Raw genomic sequence first — 24967 nt, 5'->3', positions numbered from 1 at the left:
CGTGGAACAGCACAACGCAAAGCTTCATCCAGACTAGGAGGGATTAATTTTGTTGGAAACAGTGAGTCTGAACGTTGGCCATCTCAAGAGCGCCACCCACTGGCCAGACGCAGCAGCGGGTTGGGTGAGATTTCTAGAGATTGGCTATTTCCTGTCTAGAAGTCCTCCCCACCAGTGGGAGGAAGTGGAGAGGAACAGAGCGCAAGAGACCTGGCAAACTGCCACGCGTGTCTCCGAATGCAGGTTTCTTTTTATTTTTGGCCACCGCCTATTGCACACACGTGTGGCTGGTTGGGGTGTGGGGAGCATCAAGGAAGGAGGATTTTACAAAGGTATTTGTAGTGTCTTTGAGCCTGGGCCACCTGTTTCACGCCCGGCGGTGCAGAAGCTCCTGGAGGCCACGGCTGTGCGCTGGTGGCTTCCTCCACCCACACAGCTTCATCATTCATTTCTTTTTCGTCTTCACCAGCCCTTTCTGCACCAGGCTCCGGTACAGCTCCTGGATGTAGGTGTAGACGCACTTGGAGTCGGGCACTGCCAGCCGCACCATGTCATCCACCTCCAGCAGCTGGGCGCAGTCCGCTAGTTTCCTGAGGGAGGGCAGAAGCAGAAGCATAGAGGTGAAGAGGGAGCCGAGGAGACACGGACGGGTCCAGCCAAGTGACGGTCACCAGGTCAGCCATGCCAGTGTGTGCTGCATGGTGACAGGACCAGCAGGGCCAAGACTAACACTTATATTTTCAGGGGACCTGGGTCTCCACATCCTCACATGGGACCTCCGTTCTGCAGTCTGTATGATCTTCCTCCGTGCACACGTGTGGAGCTGTGCTCTGAATTACAGACAACATGAACCTACCCAGACAGAACGTGAACCCTATCCAGAGTGCTGGCTTTAACAGCTTCATTCAATTAGATCATCCGTTTATTAAGCACCTACTGTGTGCCAGGAAGTCTCCTACTTGTCAGCGGTGAATAGCCAAGACTCTGCTCTCGAAGTGCCAACAATAATCATACACACAGGGTTTACCAGACTGCTGAGCGGTGCTATGGAGGAAGAGGACCACTCTGTGCTAGAGCGGGCTTCTGGTAACTCCTAATATGGTGCCCAAGGAAGGCATCTTAGGGTAAATGCCGAAGCCAGGCGGAGAGGCAGCATTTGCAAAGGCCCTGATGCAGGACTGCCTGCTGTGTTTCTGGACTGCGGGCAACCCGGCAAGTCCTCTCTTCTAACTTCTCAGCTGCATCTGGAGGCCACTTGATACCCCTGGCTTTGCTGAGGCTGATAAGCCGGGCTAATCACAGTGGGGCCTCACTGCCCGGTGCCAGGTGTCTTATCGGGTTCTTCAAGATGGCCTCCGTTGCTCCTCTTTATCTCTAATGGGCTGGGGAGGAACTGACCTGAGAGGGTTTGGTGCTTTGCCCAAGGTGAACGAGTGTGGCAGCCGGGACTCAAGCCCAGGCCCGCCCAGGCCTCTGATGCTTTGGCTCTTATGGTGCTAGGTCTCAGCAGTCTGGGCTGCCAAAGCCAGCCAGCCGTGGGTGCTGGCAGTGGGAACAGGGGGCCCTGGGGGAAATCCTCTCTCAGGGCTGCCACAGCTGGGCTGAAGTCCGAGCCACTGGCCTGGGAGCTGCGGGAGGGGCACAGACAGGACAGTTGTGGAGAATGGGACGGACAAGCTCACTGCACCTAAGCTTCAGCCTCAGCCCTATGTGCATGGCCAGCGCTACTCCAACGCTGGAGAGGCGAACCCTTTGTGCCTGTGGAGCCTGAGGGCTCCCCCATCTGGTAACTGATGACACCCACTGGGGCTCTGGATCGGCGTTCCTTCCCTTCATCCAAGGACTCTGAGAAGAAGAGGACAATCAGGGGCAATAGCTGTGGCAGAGGCCCCTTTTCAAATCCCATGAGACACCTCCAGAGAGGCCACGGAGTTAGGAGAGAGGAATAAGGATTCACGCCCTGGCAACTTGACCGTGATTCTCCACTCCTATACTTCTCCTCAGCTTCGTTCCCTTGCCTTAGCGTTGTTCGGTTGCCTTGTGCCTGCCAAAGCCTGTGGCATCCTCTGCTCATCCTCTGCCTTTTTGTGATTCTTCCTCTGAGTGAAACTAGACTTGTACTCTCTAGGTTAGGGATGTTTGGCTGGGGCGGGGCTGTCTGCCCTTTTGTTGCCTCTAAGCTTAGCTAGACCGGGAATGTCACTTGAATCCGACCCTGCCACAGTCCTCCTGTAGGGACCTGAGAAGACCTAGGCCCTCGCCCATTTCCGCTTGTGAGGACTGAAGGAGTGGCTGCACACACTCAGCCAGTGCTTGCTTGGTTTACGTAGCTTTCACTCAGCACTGGAGGTGTGGCTGAGCCGAAACACGACTTCACGCGTTCCCCAAGACACCCACCCATCTGGTCCCGTGGCAGGACAACAGAAAACCAAAGGGCTCTTCAGGAATACAGAGTCTAGCTGAAAGTTTATTGTCATTTGCCCCTGCCTTCCAAGTGTTGGGATTAAAGGCACATGCCAACACACCAGCCATCCGGAGGCCTGTGCCCTAAGGCCTAAGGCTATGCTTCAGAGACTCTCTTAGAAAGAGAGGGTTGGCCACTGATCTCCTCCCAACTGGAAGGTCTCCCCTTCATATGTGTCATATGTAGCTCAGTCAACTAATGTTTGAGAAAAATGTGCTGTAAAAAAAAAAAAAAAAAAAAGTTGTTGAGAAGTTTGGATCAGTATGTTCCTATGGAGACACACACTCCTCCTCCTGGAGGAGGCCTGGGTTAGACTCCAGGGCTTGGCTTCCTAGTCCAGATGCTTTAGCACCCCCATTCCTAGGGGTTGTTTACTTATCCGACAAAGGTTCTCCTGTCTCACAGGCTGATCTCCAACTCTGTGTAGGTGGGGATGGCCTTGCACTTTAGATTCTCGCGCCTCTAAAGCTCCTGGTGCTAGGGCTACAGGTGTGCATGATCGCATCTGGTGACCAAACACAGGACTTTGTGCACGGTAAACAGGCAGTCTATGAACTGAACTATGTCCATGGCCTTTGACTGACTGATAATTGATTGATTGGTCTTAGTATAGAGGTGAAGCTGGCCTCAAATTCTCAGCAGTCTCCCTGCCTCAGCCTTGGGGTGCTGAAATTCCTGGCCCACGCCGATGTGCGTGGGCGTTAGACAAGGCACCTGTCCATCTGCCAGGGGCCTGAGCGGCTCTCCTGTTTGCCATCTCCTCTTCACTGTCTCCATCAGTGACTTAGAAGCTCCTCTCTGGGTCCTTTGCCAGGTTGGAGGTGGGAGGCTGAGGATGGGAGGTACACTACCCCCTTGTTGCCACTTTGGTAACCATGTTTTTTTTGTTTGTTTGTTTGGTTGTTGGTTTCGCCTTAAGATAGGTTCTTACTGCGTATCCCAGGCAGGCCTAGAACCTGTATTCTGTCAGCCTCACTCTTCCTGACACTGTCTTCGAACTGCTGCTACCCTTGACTTGTGGCTGTATAAGCCTGCGCAATAATCCCCTCCAGGACCCAAAGTAAATAGTAATTATCATAATGAGCGCGATCTCCTGCGTTATGGTAATGGTGGTATAGCCAAGTGCTTGCAGTGGGTTAGGCCCTGTTACAGGTTAGAGGGACTTAATTATGCTACTGGATTCTTAGCTGTGTAAAAGAGGAAACATGGAGGGACACGGAGGCTCTGGGAAATAAAGGGGCTTGGGAATGTCAGAGGTTACACAGGGTCAAAATCTGACCCCAGGTTGCTACACACCCCCACATCCCACCTCGCCACCACTGTCCAAAACCAGAAGGCCTGCCTTTCTTCTCTCCCTTACCCCACTTGAATTTCCAGTTTTCTTTGGATGTGTGTGTTTGTGTGTGCAGGCGTATGCAGGTTTGTGGAAGGAAGGAAGTTAACCTTGGGTGGTGTACTCAGGAGCCGTCCACTTTGCTGTTTGGGTCTTGGCCTCTCCGGGGAACCTGAGGCTCACCAGTTAGACTAGTGTGCCCAGCGAGCTTCGGCATCCTGCCTGTCTCGGCCACACCTGGCATTTCACATGGAGCTCGGGCCCTCTTGGCTCTGCGGTAGCAGCTGACCGACTGAGCCGTCTCTCCTGCCCCTGAATTTTCTTCAGGGCACTTGTCTCTGCCTAGCATCACATAGTTACCTGCAGGATGCGCTTATGCTCTGTCTCTTTCCTTTAGAATGTACACCACAAGGGGCGCAGCTTTGCCTTTTTGTGCCGTTTACCTAAAGGTGCTAAAAAACAAACTGGAGACCCACCTGCCCTGCACCCCGTGCTGGCAGCTGGCTGCTCTGAGCCCCCTCCTCCCTCCGAACCTGCAGTCCCTGGATGGAGGCTTACTCTGCAGTGGAGAAGGCCAGGGTGAAGTTGTGCCTGCGCTTTGTTGGGTCCAGCTCCGCGTAGTCAAAGGCGTCTGGGAAAAACTTGTGGATGAGGGCGCAGAAGGCCATGCCGCTGCTCCAGCTGGAGGAGAAGTTCTGGATGTCCACGTGCTGAAACAGATGGGCAGGAGACCTTAGTGACCCCGGGCAGGAGCGCCTGGACTTCGCCTCTCCCACCCTTTGGAAACAGAACCCTCAGATTTCCCACCACATTTGCCCTGGAGAGAAGTGTCCCCTGTCTGTTTTGTATCCCCAGCCCGTGCCCACCTCGTAGTTTCTCGTCATGGCCCGGCACCACTCCAGAAGCATGTTCTTCACACTGCCAACGGCTGCCCCGGCTGCCTTTGTGTTCCGGAACAGCGCAGTGGGGCCAGAGGCTGCCCTGTGAGGGGAGGGGCAAGGAACCACAGACAGGCTTCGGTGGAGGGTCTGGCACCCAAGGCCTCCCTCCCTCAGCCCTACCCACAGATCCTAGGGAAATCTCAGCCCACCCTTCCAGGTCGGGATCCTACCCGCCAAACTTGTCCATGATGGCTTTCCGATTCTGCGCACGGGGTCCCCGTGGCCGGGTGGGGGCCGACAGCCTGCGTTCCGGTGCCCTTCCCTTCTTTTCCTCCGAGGGTGGGGGCTCCGAGGGGCCCTGGGGCACCTCGCTGGGCGAAGATTCACTATTGGAGAGGTTGCAGAAGCACGGAAAGGGGATTAGGCCGACTCCACGGGCTGCAGAGGGCCGGCTAGGCAGAGGTCATGTTCAGGTCTGTACATTTATGCTAATCGGTGCACACTCATCCTAGCTTTGGACGGGCCGAGAAGCAACAGACACACTCTGCGGAGCCCGCGGTCTGTTGAGGTCACGTGGTGCAGGACTAGGGCATATCTGGGCTCTGACCTGAGTTTGGATCCGGACTTTGTTATTACTCGCCGTGTGGGGCTGTCACCTTACTTCTCTGAACCTCAGGTTTCCCGTCTGTAGAGTGGGGACAAGACTGCCTACCTGACAAGGTGATTCCGAGGCCTACGGAAGATCAGGGTCAGGTGGCAACACTTGCTACAAAACTGTGCAAATGCGGCTGAGGTGTCTAGCGCTTCCCGTAGGCCAGGCACCATGCGCAGGCGCTTTTTGCTCACTGGTCCCTGGAGCCTGCACTAACCCTGTGAGAGCCGTACAACCGTTCTATTCGCCTCACGGATGAGATTAAGTGACACAGCCAAGGTCACGTGGCTGCTAAAGTGGCAGCGCCATTGTCCAAACTCGGGCTTTCTGGTCATTCTTATGGACGGCCCTTAAAGAGAGAGCTGTAGTGACCAGTCAGGGGTCCTGAACAGGCTCCAGCATGAAGCAGGGCGTAGACTAGGCCTCGCGCATGCCTCTCACTCCGTTTGTTTTCTGGGATCTGTCTGGGATACAAGACTGAGGGCCAGGAATCCTGGGATATCTGGATATCAGGTTCTGGGGAGACCCAGGGAAAGATGATGGTTGACTTCAGAGGAAGCAGGAGGTGGGAGGAGAAAGAGCCCCGGATGGGAGGAGTCAGAGCCCCAGATGGGAGGAGTCAGAGCTCCACTGCTTAACATTACCTGGCGGGAGGACTGGTCTCTCCAGACGCTGTAGAGTCTGGACCCAAGCCGTCTGGAGGGAAGGAATAGAGCAGAAGGAAGCTGAGCTATCTGAGATGTGCCTTCCGGATCTTCCTTCCTCAGGCTAGCCATGCAGCACCCGGGGCTCTCCCTCACCTGGGCTGAGGCTGGGTCCCTCATCGGTCGGGCTCTCGGGCCACTCCTCCGGAGATCTGGGAACCGCAGCGGGCCTTTCTTCTGATTCATTTTCCTTAGCCAGTTCCTGCTCTTCAGTAGGACTCTCTGGCTCCTGGGGTGAACAGGACTGTGTAGGCAGCTACCAAGGCTCTCTAAGAACTTCAGAAAGATTTGGAAGGCAGCCTGAGCTACACTCTCCGTTCCTGTCCCCACTCCTGAGCCCTCGGTACCTGGCGGGGGAAGGCTGTGCTTTCCCAAGGTGTCGTGGTTTGGATAAAGTGGCTGCACCCTCTACCAAGTGGTGGTTGTAGCGTGAGGGCTCTAACCCTATTAACAGACTGTCTCATCGGTGAGCTCATAGCGGAGTGAGATGGTATTATATGAAGTAGGGCTATTAGGGCACCTGCCATGGGGTGGTGCTCTTGAAGGGCACATCTTTCATGTAATGCAAGTATGTGGTGGGTGTGGATGTAAGTATGGGCTCACGCTACAGTGTGTGTGTGGAGATCAGAGGACAACCTCAGGTATAATCCTGACTTCCTCCTTCCTTGAGACAAGTTCTCTTTGTTGTTTGTGCATAAGAGGTTTCTCCTTTCTTGGCTTCCGTCAGGCACACTGGAACCACGGATGTGCTTTACCGGGCTCGACTTTGACACGGGTTCTGAGGATTAAACTCGGTACTTATGATCGCTTAGCAAGTGTTGTACCCAACGAGCAACCTCCCCTGGGAAGAGAATATCTTATGGTCAAGATTTCTTGTCTCCTTCTGTTTCCTTTGTTTTGGCTGCGTAGGAAGAACAGTCTTCCTCTACCATGCCCTTTCACGTACTTCTGCCTCACCACAGGCCTTAAGTCAATGTAACCTGGACCGAGACCTCTGAAACCATGAGCCAAAGTAAAAATTTCCCCTTGAAAGCAACAACAAACAAACAAATAAGCAGCAACAAAGCCCGCAGACAAGCAAGGGAGGCGGGGGTTAGTTCCGGAGGAGGGAGGCTGCGGCCCTCCTTTATGCCCTACTTACTGCCAGCTCCTTTGTGCCACCCTCCGTCTCCTTCCCATCGACCTCCGGGAGCTCAGCCTTGGCCTGGTCTTTCACATCAGCCTTCTTCTGAGATTCAGCCTCAGCCTCTTTGACAGTATCCTCTGCCCCAGCACCCTCCTCGGGTTCAGGCTTAGCCTTATCGTTCCCATCCAGTTTCTCCTGAGATTCCAGATTGGCCTCTTTCTCATCGTCCTTCTGCTTCTCCGAGGCCAGCACGACTTCCTCTTTCCTCTCATCTTCGCTGGGTTCAGGTTTTGTCTCTTCTTTCTTGCCCATGTCTTCTTGAGAAGCCACTGCAGTGGCTCCCTTCACACCCTCCTCCTCCGCGAGGCCAGCCTTGGCTCCCTCCTTCCCACAGGCCTCGCCTTGCAAGTCTACGTCGAGGTCTAATACAGTTGCTTCCCCCGGGCATCCCTTCGGCAGGCCACCCTCAGACACAGCTTTACACGTGTGTTCTGCCCCATCTGGAGGCCCTTCGTTGTCACTTGTCCCCACTGTGCCTTTGGCCACCTCCTCTGCCGTACCTTGACTTCCTGGTGTCCCGGGATTCCCAGCAGTTGGGGAGACAGCGGTCCCATCCTCAGAGGGACTCCCTTCTGTCTGCTCCATGTCTAGAAAGAGAAGACATGAAGACTGTCACACACTGCCCTCTGAGTGTTCTAGCTCAGGAGTCAAGAAGTCTGTGGTTCCATCCTGGTTCCCTAACTCGTTGGGCTTGACACCAAATACCCACTCTTGCTGTGGTCACAGGAAGGGTAGAGGGTTTCCCTGCTAAAGTGGGGCAGTTGAACCACGTTGACTTCATGTTTACCCATCCTTCTGAAGGCTATGGATTTATTATTGTAATTTTAAAGTGGGGTCTCATGTAGCCTAGGCTGACCTCAGACTTGGTCTTTAGCAGAGGGTTTCCTGATCTTACTGCCTGAGTGCAGGGATTACAGGCTTACACTGCCACACTTGGCTATTATTATCATTATCAATAATAATTATTATTCTAAGGCTCAAATCTAGGGCTTCATGCATACAAGCCATCACTTTACACCTGAGTGAAATGTCCAGCCTCATATAATGCTTTTCCAATAACTTTTGCCTCATTTTGATTAAGCCAGTTTACTACCATCATTCTGGAACATGGACAGAACAATCACTGCTCCCCCCACAGCAAGCAGGCGTATACATCTGCACAGCCCTGCTTTGCTTTCATTGTATGGATTTTCATTTACCTTCTATTTCTGGTAAGCGACATTGAGCTTCCATCTCCAGCAGTGATCTAAAGTGTCTTTTTAAAATGCATTATTGGATTTAAAAATAACAATTCAAAACAAGACAGGCATTTAGGAAACCCGAGTAAAGACGATACAAATGTCAAATCATAGAGGTGATATAAAAATACTGGGGCTTTGGGGGGCCCTAGGCAGGCTACCCTCTGAACCTCTGTGGTTCTTGACAGAGTGGGTGAGGAGAGTGTGCTTCGGTGCAAGAACAGAATTGCACCCTCTCTAGTCTGCAAAGCTGGCCTGCACTTGCTCCTGGTGTATGCGGCGGAGCGGTTCCTTTACTTGATCATTCCTATTTGAGTTTGGTATATAGTGTTCAGAGTCAGGGACGGGCCGGTTCCTTTACTACCTTCTCTTGTTGGGGGTCTAGTTACAAAGAAAACAGTTCCCAAATCGGGCTTAGGGAATGACTCAGACAGTAAGAAAAGTTGACACTCCCGTCATCAGCTAAAAATACCTCCTGCCCTCGGCAGACATGTCTTCCTGGCGGGGAGGACCCAGAACACCTCTGTAACACACACAGCATGAAGTCAGGATGTGCTTGTGTCCCCAACTTCAGTCTTCCTGTTCCCCTAGACAAGAGATCCCTGGATCTGGTGTCCCCTTCCCCACTTTCTAGGAAGTAGGTGGAGTTTGACAAGAGCTCCCCGGATCTGGTGTCCCCTTCCCCACTTTCTAGGAAGTAGGTGGAGTTTTGTAAAGATATGAAGACTGTCACCGCGGTCCCTTCATGGTGTGGCAGCTCCAGTTAGATAGTCTAGCAGGAGGGGTCCCTCTTTCTGTGTGCCCGTGTAGCAGCGTGCACAGAAGATGACCAGGAGGTCACAGCATGTGGACCCTAAACTAGCCACTCGCTTTGAGCTCAAGGGATTCCCTCAGAGTGCCAGCTTTAGCGAAGAGTTTCTAGACAGTACTCAGTAGAAGCATGGCACAAACGCAGGGGACATGGCTGAGGGGGCAGAGTGCTTCCCTGGAACGTACAAGGCCCATGCTCAACTCCAGCACTGCATCAACAGGGCAGAGTGTGTATGCAACCCTAGCGTTCGTGAGGTACATGTGTGCAGTCTGTCCTGGTGTTTGTGAGGTACATGTGTGCAATCTGTCCTAGCATTTGTGAGGTACATGCATGCAGTCCTAGCGTTCGTGAGGTACATGCATGCAATCTGTCCTAGCGTTTGTGAGGTACATGCGTGCAGTCCTAGCATTTGTGAAGTAGGGCAGGAGGCTCAGTCTCAGCTACATATTGATCTTGAGGCCAGCTGAGAGTATGTCTCAAGAAATAAAAGAAAAAAGAAAAGAAGGAAAGAGAGACAGAGAGAGAGAGAGAGAGAAAGAAAGAAAGAAAGAAAGAAAGAAAGAAAGAAAGAGGAAGAAAAACAAAATGAATAAATTCAGGTTCCCTTGACAGTGAGAGGAAGATGTGAGATGTGTTTATTCACTGACCAAGGTTGTTCCAAATATAGTGAGCTTTTCACTGTCAGAGATACACAGCATCATTAGCACTTCAGTAGGCACCAGGTGCCACTGAGTTTAAAAAACTGAAAGCGTAGCTTGAATATCATTGAATTCACCTTTCCTTAAACCTGCCTGGCCATGGACTTTCCTCTTTGCCCTCTTTTCTTACTGAATTGTTTCCCATGAGACATTTCCATTACGCCCTTCGTCAAAACCATGTTCAAGGTGTGAATGGGGCATAAACTCTCTGCCCTCTCTGTTCTCTGTCCTGGTGGGGAAGGTGGTGACTCTGTGGTGAAAGTCACTGGCGTCTTGGGATGGAGGGAGTCCAGCTCCCAGTGTTTACTGTATGGTGCTTGCTCCTCATTTTAATTTCAATAGACAGAAATAGGTGCCAGCCCATACGGATAGTGGAGGGCTTAGGTGTGTAGGGCATGTGAAGGATTTGGAGGGCGTCCTTAGTCCACAGATCGCCTGGTGAAGAGGGATTGTGCCATTCCTGAGCCAGGGTTAGGTCCTGACCTGGTCCCCAGGACAAGAGCTGTATGTCAGTAAGATGAAAACAAGTCCTCTTTACACATCCAAGTGAGGCGAATGTGCTAAGACGTAGCTGATGCTTCCATTCTTTCCTTCCAGCTGTACACACTGAAGGTAGAGGGAAGAGCCCCTCAGCGACGAGGCCTGCTCACCACCTCTGCGTCCCCCCTCCAGGCTTGTCGTGAATAAACAAGGAGTGAAGAAGCTCTGCATTCTGAAGAGCCAGGACCCCCTCCCCCATGCTCATGATTCTGTAGCAGCTTACAGCTCACCCTCAAGTGCTCCGCTGTGCCTTGGTGGTCCCTTGCTTGGCCCTCAGCAGGGTGTAAGTAGCCCCGTTTTATAGTTTAGGAGTCTGGTTTAGGGAATAGTCTTCCTATGTCTAAAGTTGTAGGAGAATTAAATTATGTCAAGTTATACCTGGGACCTAGGTCTCCTGAGTCCAGAGTTAGAGCACGTACTGAAGATACTTTTCCCACTAGATCCTCAGCCAGTGTCCCTTGACCAGCTCCAGCTCACTGGAGCGGACTCCTCAGTGGGGAGGAGCCACTGAGTAAGGGTGAGGAGCTCCTCTCTCGTCCAAGCGCACACAGGACCATTCGCAAAAGGTTGCCTACCACTCTGTTCCTGTTCTACTCTCTGCTTCCTTCTTCCCTCTTCCCCTTGAACCCCAACTATTACCCCTTTCTTTTCAGTTCAGCTCCCTAGTCCAGAGGGAAACCCCAAGTTCTGAGCCTTGAACAGGCGAAGGATGCTTGCTGTCTGCAGTGTCTCCATCTCCTTCTGCCACCCAGTCTCTCTCTCAGTAGATCCAAGGCTCCTGCCTTGCCTACCTCAGCCCTCACTTGGAGAGACTATTGCATCCTAATGCTCTCTCCCTACCCCCCAAATACCTCCACCTGTCCCCCCAAGGCCCTCTTCCTGGATGGCCACCTGCAGGCCACTCTGTGCCTGAGCTCAAGGTTACCCAACTTCCTTAGGCAGCTCAACAGAGTTGATAATAGAGAGGAGAACTAGGAAGCAACCTGATTTTCTCTCACTGTAGGGTTCTCGTTAGATGATCTGGCTCGTGCAAAGTGAGAGCAGGGGCTGGAAGATCTGGGAACAGTGAGAAAGGGGCCCAGAGCTTTTCCTACCTGAGGGTTCGGCCTGCAGCTTGGGAGCTCTTGCCTTGTTCTAGCTGAGTAGCCTCACTCCCATCGTCCTTCAGGATCTGGTGGCTTTCAGCCCCCAGCTCATAGTCCCTCCTCCTTGCTCCCACCCCTCCCCACCTTGAAGAGGCCTGGGCTTTGGGGAGAGCATTGTTTACCGGCCTGTTGGTACAACACTTTCTCTTAGACGGGGAGGCTCAAATTTCCCCTGAAGATCTGACAGGTGGCACCTTTCAATCACGCTGCTGCGTCCCTCTCCTGACCCCAACAGCGTCTTTTCTGTGTTCACCTTCCTCCTGAGGACCAGGCAAGCAGCAGGCTAGCCCATTCGGAACATGGTCTCCAGCTTTCTGTGACCATCCAGAGCCAGGCTAGACCTCCTGTATGCCCCTAGCCCTTTGCCTCCAGTTCTCTAATTTCCTCCTTCACTCCTCTCTAGACAAAGCAGCTGCTGAGGGATGGGCTTATGAGGCAGCAAATAGGTCAGCTGCCGGTGGTGGGCTCACTGGACCAGGAAGCTTTAAAGGGGAGGGGCCTAGAGGCCAGAGGAATGGAGAAAGCCAATGAAACACTGGACTGAGCATCTACGCCCAACATAACTCATTGCTTCTGTTTTGAGCTCTATTGATTGGTACATGATCAACCTTGAATATATACATTCATACATACAAACAGTTTATATATACATATATTTATGTGTGTGTGTGTGTGTGTATATATATATATATATATATATAGTGTGTGTGTGTGTGTGTGTGCACAATGAATTGAAATTTTGCTCAGAAAACAAAACAAAACTTAACAAAAAAGCAAATCCTTATCCTGGCTATGTGTCATACAACTTAAGAAGGGTATCACTTGGAGAGAGGACAGTGATATCCCTCCCATTCATGAAGCCTGTGACTCCTCCAATTCCCCTCCCCCAATCCCTTCCACTCAGCCACCCTGGCTTGCTTCCTGTTCCTTAAATAAATCTAATCAGCGCTTTCCAGACTCAGGACTGGGTTTTCCTTCTGCTCTTTGGGAGGCTGGGCTCCTTCTCATTGTTCTGGACCCAGCTCCATTTTTTTTTTCCTCTCAGAGAGGTCCTTCACAGTTGTCAAGCTCTCTTTGTCACTTTTGCCTGCCTGTGTACTTTAGATATTTACTGGAATTTTTAAAAATTGTATTCTTAGCCAGGCATGGTGATACACACTTTTAATCTCAGCACTCAGGAGGCAGAGGCAGAGGTAGAGGCAGAGGCAGGTCTATCCAAGGCTAGCCTGGTGTACAGAGCGAGTGCCAAGACAGCTAGAGACAGGACACAGAGAAACTCTGTCTTGAATAACAGCAACAAATTGCCTTCTCAGGGTTGCAGATATGGTTCAGTGGTCAGGAGTGCAACACCAACTGTTCTTACAGAGTACTCAGGTTCAGATCCCAGCACCTACATGATAACTCATAGCCATCTGTGGGTCCAGTGCCAGGGGGTGCGATGCCCTTATCTGATCCCCAAGGCATCTGTAGTGCACTACATACATGCAGGCAAAACACCCATACACATAAAATAAGGATAAATAGATCCTTAAAAATTATTGTAACATTGCTCTCTCTCTCTTTCTCCTTTATGCTCCATGAGGATAGGGGATCTTTTTCATGTTCACAGATGTAGGCTTTGTCTGGGTCATATTAGGCTCTTAATAAGTACATATTGAAGTAAGGAGTTAATCAAGGAAAGCAGGGAAGAAGAAAAGGTCAGTGCCTGGGATGACGTGAGACAGAGACTATTTGTGAAGCCAGGTTTGGGGACAGATGCTCAATAAATGTCCCTAGTATGTCTCCTTCATTCATCCAGAAAGTAGCTGCCAAATACAGGTGAGTTTCCACACATTTGTCTGGCTTGATGAGTCTTTCCTTCCCTTAACTCATTTCTTGCCCTACTGTCATTAGATAATAAAAACAGCACACAGGAAGATTGTGGCATCAGTCAACAAAATGTCTCTTGGGGTGATGGTGGGTGCAGAGCAAGCAGGTGTTGGAGACAACAGCATTGAATGCAAGAGGAAACAGGTAAAAGACAATTTTAATGTGAGGAGAGAGTAACCACATCAGCAGGTAAGGTATATACTGTGTTAAGTGTGAGGAGAGCGTAACCACATCAGCAGGTAAAGTATGTACTGTGTTATATGTGCTAAGTTCTGTAAAAATAAGGTGCAGGGGGGCAAATAAGAGCATTTTCTGATTGTTTTTGCTTTGTTTTGTGAGAGGATATATTTGTAGATACAACAAGTGATGTGGGAACAAAGACCTCAAGTAAGTTCGGGAGTGAAGCCTGTGAGAGTGAGGGACATCAGCATCTGTGGCAAAGAGGACAGAAACCAGAGAGCAGGGGTGCCTGGTGTGTCTGATAAGGAGAGGGTGTCAGCATGGCTGGACAGAGCGCGGGGCAGGAGAAAGGCTGGAAGTAGAAGAAACAAGGCTGGCGCATCACCAGGCGTGTGCTGGCTTATACCGAGGATCTACTTACAGCATCTGGAGCCGCTTAGGGCATAAACCTATAGGCAAGTCCAGGAGAGGTGTGAGGGCCCACACCGAAGGAATCTAGCAACTTCCTGTGGACTGGGATAACTGACTGAATAAAGAGGTAGAGTGAGCCTAGCACCAGCGTTCTTTTGTGTGTCTTGGCTATGGACATGACGTGACTATTTGCCTCCCATCCCTGTCACAGTGCCTCCTCTGCCAAATGGAATGTATCTCCTGAACTGAAAGCCAAGGTAAACCCTTCCTGCTGTGGGCTGCTGTTCTCAGGTGAGGGTCCACATCACAGAGAGAAGTAACACCGGATCCTACAAAGCTATTGAGAAGACTTTGGCTTTTGCTCTATGATTAGAAACCACTGCAGTGTTTAGTGGGTGAATGACAAGATCTAATTTTAGTTTTTCACATCACTCTGGCTGCTGTTTTGAGAACAGTCAGATGTGAAGTATAGACAGAAGTCGGGAGAACAGCCAGGAGAGTAACTTCGTGTTCAGTACAGTATGTGGTGGTCTGGGCCAGAGAGTCATTTGTGAAAGCAGATAGATGAGGAAAGCAAAAGTGATGAGGAACAGCCACAGTGGAGACAGCACTGAAGTTTGGGTAGGCCTTCTACTTAAGTTAATGGGAAAGTCTCTTTCCTCTTGCTCTTCTCAAGACAGCCCAGACATATCTTTGTTCTCTCTGAGTCTTTTATGAGTGTCAGGTCCCAATGAGGAAATGATGCACTCCTTTCTTTGGGGCTGGAGTCCCAAGAAGGCAGTACTGACCCAGAGTGAATGACAAATATGGAACCTTTTATAAGGAAGGGAAAGGATGGATTGCAGGGTAGGGTGTGGAACCAGAGAGCATCAGTTCAGGATGACATTTGGATTCCAGTGATAATCTCAGAAACTGAAGCTATTCAGCTGACTTTTAAAACAAGCACCCCATGGGCAATTGGAGAGTCTTACTTGTAGCACCAAGAATGCTAACTATAGAAGAGAGACAGGGCCACCTAGTAAATAATAACAGTAGTGCCACTATCAGCAAAACCAACAATTTCCAGGCCCTGAAGGGAGGGAAGTAGGATATGTAGGAAGTAGAATGGGTATAGTTTCAGTTATGCAAGTTGACCAAATTCTAGAGGTCTTCTGTGCAATACTGTGCATAGAGATGGTAATACAGTACAAGAAAAGCATCTCATGCTAAATGTTCTAATAACATCTGATAACATCTCGAGTCCTCTGAGAGGCTGGGAAAATATTTGCAGTAGGGCTGAGGACATGGCTCCGGTGCAGAAAGAGCTTCCTCTGCAGTAGTAAGGTCCTGGGTTAAGGTTACCAGAACCCATGTAACACCGGGCATCTAGGATGGGTCCACAGTGCCAGGACTCCTGCAGTGACATGGGAGGCAGAGACAGGTGCATCCCTGAAAGCTTGCGGGCCAGCGGGGCAGGCTGAGGCAGCAGCAAATGCAAGAGAGCCTGTGTCAACATGGCGGGCGTTAAGGATGGATGTCCAAAGCTGCCCTCTGACCTCCACGAGCACAGTGTGTGTATTACCTGCACTCTCTCAAGTGCCCAAGGCATATGTTCTTATAAACAAATTTAAATGTAAAAATAGCATATCAAATGAGTGCTGTAGTTCAGTTGTGGGGTGCTTGCTTAGAATGCATGAGACCCCAAGGCCTTCAACACTGACAAAGAAGGATTAAAAAATCACTATTAGCTGAGGACGTGAAAACAGCACTTTGGAAAAAAAGACCTCATCTGGTAAATACAACAATAGAGCAATAAAATGTGACTAAATTTTAAGATTTGTTAAATCCTGGGGATAGATACAATGGCATTCATTAGACTGTGTTCTCTGTGTTTTGTAAATTTCCCTAATAAAAGTTTTTTGTTTTTGTTTTTTAAGATTCATTTATTTATTTTACAGTATTCTGACTGCATGTGTACTTGCAGTCCAGAAGAGGGCAGCAGAGCTCATTATAGACGGTTATCAGCCACCATGTGGTTGCTGGGAATGAAACTCAGGACCTTTGGAAGAGCAGTCAGTGCTCTTAACCTCTGAGCCCCATAAAACTTTTTTTTTTTCTTAAATTACGTGTGTGTACGGATGTATGAGTGCAGGGGCCCTCCTTGGGGAGCCAGACTGTCAGATACCCTTGGCGCTACAGTTACAGATGGTTGTGGGGCAGTAGGGGTGATGGGAGTTGAACTCAGGACCTCTGCAAAAGCAGTATTCTGCTGTCCCGGAACTCATTCTGTAGACTAGCTCACAGAGGTCTGGGGCCTCTCCTGCCTTCCAAGTGCTGGGTACCACCACTGCCCCGGGACCAATAAAGGTATTTTTTAAAGAATAAAAGCAGTGCTTTTCATTAGATTTGTTTATTATTTATTGATTGATTGATTGTGCACGTGTATGGGTATAATAAAAAAAGTACAATAAAACATGTTTCAGGCCTGGGCATGTAGCTCATCTGGGAGAGTGCTTGCCTGTAGCATGCAGATGGCCCTGGGTTCCATTCCAGCACTGCAAGGCCAGGCACAGTGGGGCTCATCTGTAACCGAGCAAACCCGTAGAGGAGGGTCTTAAGTTCTAGGCTACACCGCAGATTACAGGGCGGCCGGGGTTCCATGAGGCCTTGTCTCAAAAGCAAGCAAACAAAATAGCTGCTGGTTTCTCCCTTCTGCGAGCAGCAATCTTGTATCCTTCTCTCTACAACCCCACCAGCTGATGACGCACACACAGCTCGCTGGTTTACTAATGCTTAGGACCTACCCCCAGCGATTCTGATTTCACAGCTATGAAGTGTCTGGACCTCGAAGATTTAAAAAAAATATTTATTTTTATATTCCAGGTGGTTTTAACATGCAAAACTGATAGGCCCCTTTGGAAAACGTTCTCCCTTCTTCAGACAAGACCTGACTGCGTTCAAGCCTGCTTGGTGGGTTGAGGGAGCCAAGCCTCTCCCACACTCCCACGCTCAGACGCCTCAGGGACAGCCCACAGGCTGTAATGCTAACCCGGCTGCCGGCGCTCTGCCCTCACTCAGGCCTCTATGGTCCTTTGAGTCCTCTCTAGCAAGCGAAGTCGCCGTCTTCGCCCAGCCGGAGGCCCCGTCTCTATGGCAGCCGGTTTCCCGGCGCAGCCTGGCCTCCGTTACCTTCCGGATCAAAGAAGAGGTTGGACTTCCTCTCCGGAAGTGACCCACGTGCAGCTCCTCTCGTCTACCTGGGCGCCCGGCAACTTTTTACGATTGACGCGAAGTTGGGGACGGCGCGGGAACTGAGGTGCCTCAGGCCGTGGTGAGCGAGCCACGGCGTCTGACCCCAGGGTGACCCGATGATGCCGTCGCCGTGGCAGAGGCGCAGCCCTTGGTCCGGCACCGGGAACCGAGGTCGTGGGTAGGGTCGGATTCTCAGGGCCGCACTCGTTTTCGGGCCCACGGTTCTGAGTGTTCTGTCCCTACCGTAGGTCCTCTGGCTAGGAGTGATCTCGGGGGCCTGAGAGCTCTGTTTCCGTCCCCGAGCCCCGGGGCATCCTGAGTGACCTTGAGCTGGACGCTGGCCCCTGTAAGGGCCTCATTTCCACTTCTGCTAGGAGAGCTGGTTACGTTTATTGAGGACAGTGGTCCCTGCTGGTTTGAAACACTGATTCCTCGCGTCCTCCAGCCCCCGGGTACTAGGTTGAACCGGGAGGGGTCGGAGCTGACGACATTGTCTGCTGCTCCTAGGACGGAAGACCAGGAGGCTGTCCTCTCCACGGTGCTAGGTTGACATGGATCCTCTCAGAGCCCAGCAGCTGGCTGCGGAGCTGGAGGTGGAGATGATGGCCGACATGTACAACAGGTAAAGAGAACCACTTTACCCGTCTTGGAAAATTAGCCTGGGTCACCCTTACCATAACAGAGCGAAGGATTTGTAATGAATGCTCTCTTTAGGGTAGTGAAGCCAAGTCCCACCCCTCTACCCCGGCCCCACCCTCAGAGTCCTTGGCTAAAGTAAATAAGGGTCACTAGAAGAGCTTGGCTATTTAGAGGGAGTAAAGGGGGCGTGAGGGAGAATCTCCTGTCCAGACTCTGGTGAGTATCAAGAACAACTAAGCACTGCCTTTTCTTCTTCCCTTCCTTCCCTTCTCCCCTTTCCCCAATAGCCCATTTAATTACCTTTGTTTATGTACTGTGCTTGTTTGTGAGTGCCACCTCGCATACCGTAGCACGTAGAGGCCAGAGGACGACTTAGGAGTCCATCTTTAAAAGAAAAGTAGATGAGTGTGTGTGTGTATTCTTATATATTTGAAGAAGAAGAAGTCAGATTCCATTACAGATGCTTGGGAGCCACCATGTGTTTTCTGGGAGTTGAACTCAAGACCTCTGGAAGAGCAGCCAGTCCCCTTAACCACTGGGTTGTCTGAAGGACTCCAGCCTCAAAGAGTCCATCTTTCCTTACACTATGTGGGTCTCCAGGGTTGGTCTCAAGCCTTCTGGTTTGGAAGCAAGCACTGTTGCCTCCGGAGCCATCTGAATGGTCATTTAGAAGTCAATAGCATTTAGAAGTTAATATTGTTTTTTTGGTTTTTTTTTTTGCAGGGTGGCTTGGGAGGGTTGTTTTTGCTTTTCTTCAAGACAGGGTTTCTCTGTGTAGCCCTGGCTATCCTGGAACTCACTCTGTAGACCAGGCTGGCCTTGAACTCAGAGGCCCATCTGCCTCTGCCACCTGATTGCTGAAGTTAAAGGTGTATACTACCACCACCCAACCTTTTTCTGTTTTTTTGAGACAGGGTTTCATGCTGTAGTCCTGGCTGCCCTTGCATTCACAGAGATCTCCAGCCTCTCTGTTTTGGGTGCTGGGATTAAAGGTGTGAGCGCCTGGCCTTATTAAATTTTAACTCTGTGTTAGGCGCTTGAAAAGTATTTTCTATATATTATCATTAATATTGTTTTTGATTTATTTGTTTTATTTTATATGTATGTGTGTTCTGCTTGCATGTATGTATGTCTACCACTTGCCTGCAAAGGCCAGATCCAGAGGGCATCAGATCCCCTGGAACTGGAGTTACACATGATTGTGAGCTGCCATGTGGGTGCTAGGAAGCAAACCCAGGTCCTCTGCAAGAACAGCCAGTTCTCTGAGTCACCGAGCATCTCTCCAGCCCCCAGTGTCTTTTTTTTTTAATACTCAAAATAATGCACAGGGAGAAGAGTAGAACTTAGTTGGTAGGGTGCTTGCGTAGAATGCAGAAAGCCCATGGTTTGATCCTGAAATGGTGCCTATAATTGCAGCACTTCAGCAAATCAATAGTTCAAGGTCAACTTTGACTTCATAGTGAGGCCAGCCTGGGATAGAGGAGACCAGCCTGATAAATGAATGAATGAATGAATGAATGGAAGGAAAAGAGGGAGGGAGGGAGGGAGGTAGGTGGGCTAATTTTATGAGCCATTTTAACATAGGGTATTTGAGATATCAAGGGTTTAGTAATCTCCAGGTCCATAGCTGCTCTGTAGCAGTGTCAGAACTCCAGGCCGACTTCACAGCTACTGCTTGGACCTGTGTGGCCAATTTGGAAACAAATCGTGGTGCACTAGTCCAACCTGCGGAATGGCCTCTGGGCAGGTTGTCTCCTAACTGATCATCTCATCAACAAAGCTGACAGAGTGAGCAGCGCTTCATAGACAGTGCTAACAGTAAACATGACCGCCGTTAGCATGTGGCACACCTACAGGAAACATATCTGCTGGTTTGTCAGTACAAGCTCTTTTTATTGGTTGATTTTCTTGGCAGCTGCAAACTAGAATGGCCTTTAAGATGCAGGCTGTGCACGCAGACTAGCTACCTCGGTGTGGCCCTCAGCAAATTACTGGGCTTCTGTGCCTGTAAAGTGGGAATAATGATTGTGGCCACCCCACTGGGTTTCTGTGTGCCTTCCATGACAGAATCTGTGTTAGTGCTTAGCACGGTGCCTGGCACACAGCCACTGTCCAGCAAGGGATTCCTCTTTAACTGTCTTGTACATGACTCAAACAAGGTTCTTAGTCGGAACTAAGTTTTCAACCTTAAAGTGAAAACTGAGGATTTCCACTGTTTCCTTGGGGGAGAAGGGGAGGGAAAAGCAGGGTTGGAGTTGTCGACGGTTCCTGGGATGTACAGGAAGTTACTGATACAACCTTGCTCCTCTCTAACCCCAGAATGACCAGTGCCTGCCATCGGAAGTGTGTGCCCCCCCACTACAAGGAAGCCGAGCTGTCCAAAGGCGAGTCTGTGTGCCTGGACCGGTGTGTGTCCAAGTACTTGGACATCCATGAGAGGATGGGCAAAAAGTTGACAGAGTTGTCTATGCAGGATGAAGAGCTGATGAAGAGGGTTCAGCAGAGCTCTGGACCTGCGTGAGGCCCAGGCAGTGTGCACCTGGGATGAGCTTGCCACTTACCTGATTGAAGTGTTCCCAAATGGGTGTCATACGTGAAAACTGTCATCCTTAGGCTTCCTGGAGCATCTCCAGGACCCTTGGGTGTGGTAGAGCTGTCCTGGCTAAAGAAGGGGACTTGTCATGCTGGTCTGTGACTGTGTACATGTGTATATGTATATATCTGTATTAAAACAAAATTGTGCAAAGCAGTGTCTTCATTTGAGAGTAATGAGTCAGAGCATCAACAGTAGAGGAATTTGATGCAGTGGATCTTTCTGTTTGTGGGATTGGTTTTTTTTAATACAGGATCTTGCTGTGTGGACCAGACTACCCTCAAACTCACAGAGTCACCTGTGTCTGCCTTCAAGTGCTGGGACTGAAGCACACCACTGCACCCAGCAGGTTGTACTTTGCGGCTGTCTGTTACCTGCTGCCCAGTTTGGCGTCAAACTCGGTCTTTCTGTGTCAGCCTCTAAGTGCTGTGATTACAGGTATGTAATGTAGTAATGTCTTAAGGCTATAGACTAAAGCTGGGCATGGTGGCTCAAGCCTTTAATCTGAGCAGATGTCTGAGTTCAAGGCCAGCCTGGTCTACACATCAAGTTCACAGAGAAACCCTGTCTCAAAACAGGAACAACAAAAAAACCCAAAATACAAACAAACAACCCAAAACTATAGACTAGTGAGATGGAGAGGGCTACTTGCTGTATGACTCTGAATGTGCCACATCTCTGTGCTTCAGTAGAGAGACGGAAGCACTGTCTTAAAACTTGATTGTAAGTGGAGGGTGCTGACATTTCTACACAACACAAAAGTGATTGAGAGGAGGTGAGTGGGCAGGATTTGCGAGCAAGAGGCTGCTCTAGAGGCTCCTAGATGTATGTAGCTGTAATGCTATGAAGGCAGGAGGCGGGCCAAGCATCTTGGAAGGTCCCTCCCCTCCCCCCAGACTAAAGGTCTAATTGGGAAACAGGTTCAGAGGTGCCTCTGTCTGATGTGGTCAGATAGAGGAGTGGGAAAGCCAAGCCTACTCCTGTCCTCCTTGGAGGACTGCAGTTTTCAGAATGTGGCTGTTTCATAAGACTGTGGACACGGAAGCCACTGACAGCAACGCCTTCAAAGTAGACGTTTGTAGAGTGTCTGGGACAGAGTGAAGGGCAGGAGAGGCAGAGACTTAGTTCAGCTTACGTCTGTGGGTTCAAAATAGATTTGAGTCTGAGATTTTTTACCTGTCTGGCTTTGGGAGAGGCGATTAACTGCTTCAGTTACCCTACCTGTTAAATATTGCAGTAGAGGCCATCTGCCTTCTTGGGTGGCTGTGAAACAACTCAGTAGTTAGAAATGTGTCTGAAATACATCAAATACTCAGTTTCCTAATTTGGTGCAAAGGGGAGACACTAGATGGACTTATGTAAAATTGGAAACCATTCTCCCGTGGGCAGAGTGTTAAGACATTCTCAGTGCTGAAATGCAGACAAATTCCGGCCAGCAGGTGGCACTGTCTGCCCGTGGGTCTCAGCTGCTGGGGCTACTGCCTCAAAGTTAAACTTGCTCTCTGCCAGCAACCACAATGCTAGGAAGAAGTCACTAAGGAAAAGAGATACTGTGTCTGCCTCAGACATAAAAGGGACGTAGTGAGTATTCTCTTGCTAGGCACAGCTAGAATGAACAAGGCCTGGCGACACAGGGAGGAGGTTCCAGCCAGGGATAGCTCTGAGAAAGGCTTGCCGTGGCGGGGAGGTGTGGAGGGACGGGGAACAGCTGCAGTGTGGCTGCAGCACCAAGTGTGAAGAGAAAAGCTGAGCAATGCGCCCAGAAGCCTGGGCGGGCTCCGCTCCAGAACAGCCTAGGAAGTGGGCTGTGTTAAGCCATTTGGATTTTCTGCTAAGGGCGTCAGCAGGCTGTGAAAGGATTTAAACCTTTGGTTGACAATGACAAGTCTGCTAGTCACAGGCTTACTGTCCCAGCCAGATAGATAGTGTTAGATGACAGCAGATAAGGGGAGGAACACCACACAGGCAGGAGAGAGCGGTGGTGATGTAAGACTAGCTGACATTAGGTCAACTCTGAGGCAGGTCCTGCTTGTATTTTATGGATGAAGAGGCTGGAGCTCTCAAGAGTTAATCACGTGTTCAAGGCGGGGCTCGGATCCCAAGTTACAGCCCCAAGGCTACCTTAGTGGCTGCCTCTGGCTTGTTATTTCCCTGAGGAAAAAAAACTGCAGCAACTTTGCGTTTTCAGTCTGTTTTCTGTGGGACGTGCACAGACTGAATTGGCTGCATTCTTGCTGCCAGTGAGCAAGTCAGGTGGAGTGGAGGGTGAGAGACGGCAGACAGATTCAAAGGGTGTGAGAGATAAGACTGAACTAGGTCCTTTCCGGCCTTGAAGTGGAAACCCAATGGTTTTGCTTGATTATCCCCATTTGAAAAATGAGGGAAAATCTAGGCTTTGGCTACTTTTACAAAGTGAGAAGATCTTTAAATCTGCACTACAGGTTGATGGTGGCCCGCTGGAAGACAGGCAAAGGCTCAGCTATTCTCCAAATCTCACCACTAGTTTCTGCCTCCTCCCCACTGGCCTGGCTCCGTAGGCTCTGGTCTATGTCTTCTGTGGTTAGTATATTTTGTGGTAGGCAGCTTCTGAGATTCCTGAGGCTCAGTATTTGTGCTCTTTTATGGATCCCGTCCCTGTGTGCCAAGTGCACTAGGTGAAGAGGCTTCCTTAGGAAAAGATCATAGCTCAGTGAGAGGGCGTAGTTGTGGAAGACTGCACTCTCCTCTTCTTGCTAATCGGTGAAGCCAGCTCTGGGTTGTGAGCTGAACCAGTGCAGCGGACCCTGTGGTAAGCACCATTCTCATGCCCCACTGTGTGAGCGAGCCCGGAAGCAGATCCTTGCCCTGCTTATGACGCCACCCCTGGTCCACACTTTGCATCCTGTGAGAGACAGTGAAGGTTGGGACCAGCCAAGTCACACCTTATCTCCTGATCTGGGGAAGCTGAGGTAAAGCATTGTATTTGGAGTGGTTCAGCCACAAACAGTGCACGCACAGGTTGTCCATGTGCCCAAGGCAGTTGTCTGGAGTTGTTGTTCATTTCACACCTATGCTAGGATGCACGGATACCATTGTAGGCCCTGGGATACACTGTGGACCAAACAGAGTAAGAGAGACACTTGTCCTCTAGGAGCTTATATTCCAGGGAGGAATGCCATTCTGAAGGGCAGGCAGCCCCTTTAGAGTCCAGGGAAGGTTCTTAGCCTCTGTAGCTCTCAGAGCCCGTTAAAAATCTGACAAAAGCGAAGAGCCGTTTCCTGATGCACACACACAGACTCATATAAGAGCTCCTGTGATGAGCATTGCCTTAGGTCACAGCACACAGTGGAAGGTGTCTTCAAAGATCCAGCTGGTGGAACAAATACTAAAACAAAGTGGTTTTGTAGTTGTGAAAAATGTTAGGTTTGGGCTGGGGGCTGACCAAGCACACCCCTCGTGCAGCAGCCTCTTTCTACAGTAAAGGAAAGGTAAGCCCCTACCCAGAGCCTGCAGCAGACCCCCCGGTGCCTGGGTTCCAGAAGAACAGCAGGTACCATAAGTAAAAAAAAGTAGCAGGCACATATGTGTACGTATGTCAGATGGAGTCCGGCAAGTTATTGCAAAGAACCAGACACTTATGGAAATCCCTGACTCCGGTAATGAGTGGGCTCAGGAGATATTACAAGGGCAGCAGCCAGAGAGAACGTTTCTTTCTGGGAGATCATGCTGTTTACATGTGTGGTCAGGTCAGGTAGAATTGGCAAGGCCAGGTTGCAAAGGTCTACCCTGGGCTCAGTGAGCAAGAGGGCGCAGGAAGGCCAGTGTAAGGGAACAAGGAGTGTTTGGAGGGTAGAGACTAAGGCTACAGGCAAGCTGCAAGGAAAGAGGGAGGCAGGGATCAGACTCTGGGGTGCCTCCAGTTTTGCTCCTGGGGTGCTGCTGCTGTTGACACAGGCAGCAGTGGGTGAGGAAGGAGCAGAGGAGGGCACAGAGTGGTTACTGTCAATTGCTGAGCAATCCTCACAGCCTCAAACGCTCCAACAGAATGGGCTTGGCAGGGCAGTGTTCAGTGGCAGCCAACGCTACAATCTCTCTCCTTTATGTGCACCTCTCCAGTTCTTGGCACTGAATCTCTCATGTAAGGTTACCTTCTCTTGGGGACTGATAAAGCCTGCTGATTCTTTCCCTTAAAGCTATTTGTAGGTAGCCAGGCATGGTGGTGCACGCCTGTTAATCCCAGCACTCTGTGAGTTCAAGGCCAGCCTGGTTTACAAAAAGGGAGTCCAGAACAGCCAAGGCTACACGGAGAAATGCTGTCTTGAAAAACGAAAGGAAACAAAAGCAATATGCAGGTGTCGACTTACACATCACCCTCAAGACCCATCCTTGGAGCTCCTGGCCAGACCAACTCCC

The 24967-nt window shown here is 50.4% G+C and overlaps 2 protein-coding genes across 3 annotated transcripts; one reads left to right on the top strand and one right to left on the bottom strand.

The window, feature by feature from the left end:
• Window positions 1-122: 122 nt before the first annotated feature.
• Window positions 123-7805, bottom strand: Smtnl1 (smoothelin like 1). Its single transcript, XM_060390357.1, has 7 exons — window positions 7176-7805; window positions 6131-6263; window positions 5975-6026; window positions 4909-5064; window positions 4664-4778; window positions 4356-4507; window positions 123-590 (listed from the first exon to the last, which is right to left on the bottom strand). Exons 1-7 carry the CDS (start codon window positions 7803-7805, stop codon window positions 446-448), a joined length of 1383 nt encoding a protein of 460 aa, XP_060246340.1. The 3' UTR covers window positions 123-445.
• A 9462-nt stretch (window positions 7806-17267) lies between these two features.
• Window positions 17268-20728, top strand: Timm10 (translocase of inner mitochondrial membrane 10). Of its 2 annotated transcripts, none has more exons than XM_021642894.2 (3): window positions 17268-17422; window positions 17851-17965; window positions 20302-20728. In XM_021642894.2, exons 2-3 carry the CDS (start codon window positions 17895-17897, stop codon window positions 20501-20503), a joined length of 273 nt encoding a protein of 90 aa, XP_021498569.1. In that variant the 5' UTR covers window positions 17268-17422; window positions 17851-17894; the 3' UTR covers window positions 20504-20728. The 2 variants fall into 2 exon arrangements, with proteins under 2 accessions (XP_021498569.1, XP_021498570.1); XM_021642895.2 differs by having other exon boundaries at window positions 17296-17521.
• The last annotated feature ends 4239 nt before the right edge of the window (window positions 20729-24967 follow it).

The sequence above is a fragment of the Meriones unguiculatus genome, chromosome 8, assembly GCF_030254825.1.
Source record: "Meriones unguiculatus strain TT.TT164.6M chromosome 8, Bangor_MerUng_6.1, whole genome shotgun sequence".
NCBI lineage: Eukaryota > Metazoa > Chordata > Mammalia > Rodentia > Muridae > Meriones > Meriones unguiculatus.
This window is presented reverse-complemented; position numbering and strand designations above follow the sequence as displayed.

Excerpts from the sequence above, each read along its gene's own strand:
- Timm10 (XM_021642894.2), top strand. The coding sequence starts at position 17,895 with ATGGATCCTCTCAGAGCCCAGCAGCTGGCTGCGGAGCTGGAGGTGGAG. Across the intron at positions 17,966-20,301 it reads ATGGCCGACATGTACAACAG|AATGACCAGTGCCTGCCATC; the intron begins GTAAAGAGAACC and ends CTCTAACCCCAG.
- Smtnl1 (XM_060390357.1), bottom strand. The coding sequence starts at position 7,805 with ATGGAGCAGACAGAAGGGAGTCCCTCTGAGGATGGGACCGCTGTCTCC. Across the intron at positions 6,264-7,175 it reads GTGGCACAAAGGAGCTGGCA|GAGCCAGAGAGTCCTACTGA; the intron begins GTAAGTAGGGCA and ends TGTTCACCCCAG. Across the intron at positions 591-4,355 it reads CTGGCCTTCTCCACTGCAGA|GAAACTAGCGGACTGCGCCC; the intron begins GTAAGCCTCCAT and ends GCCCTCCCTCAG.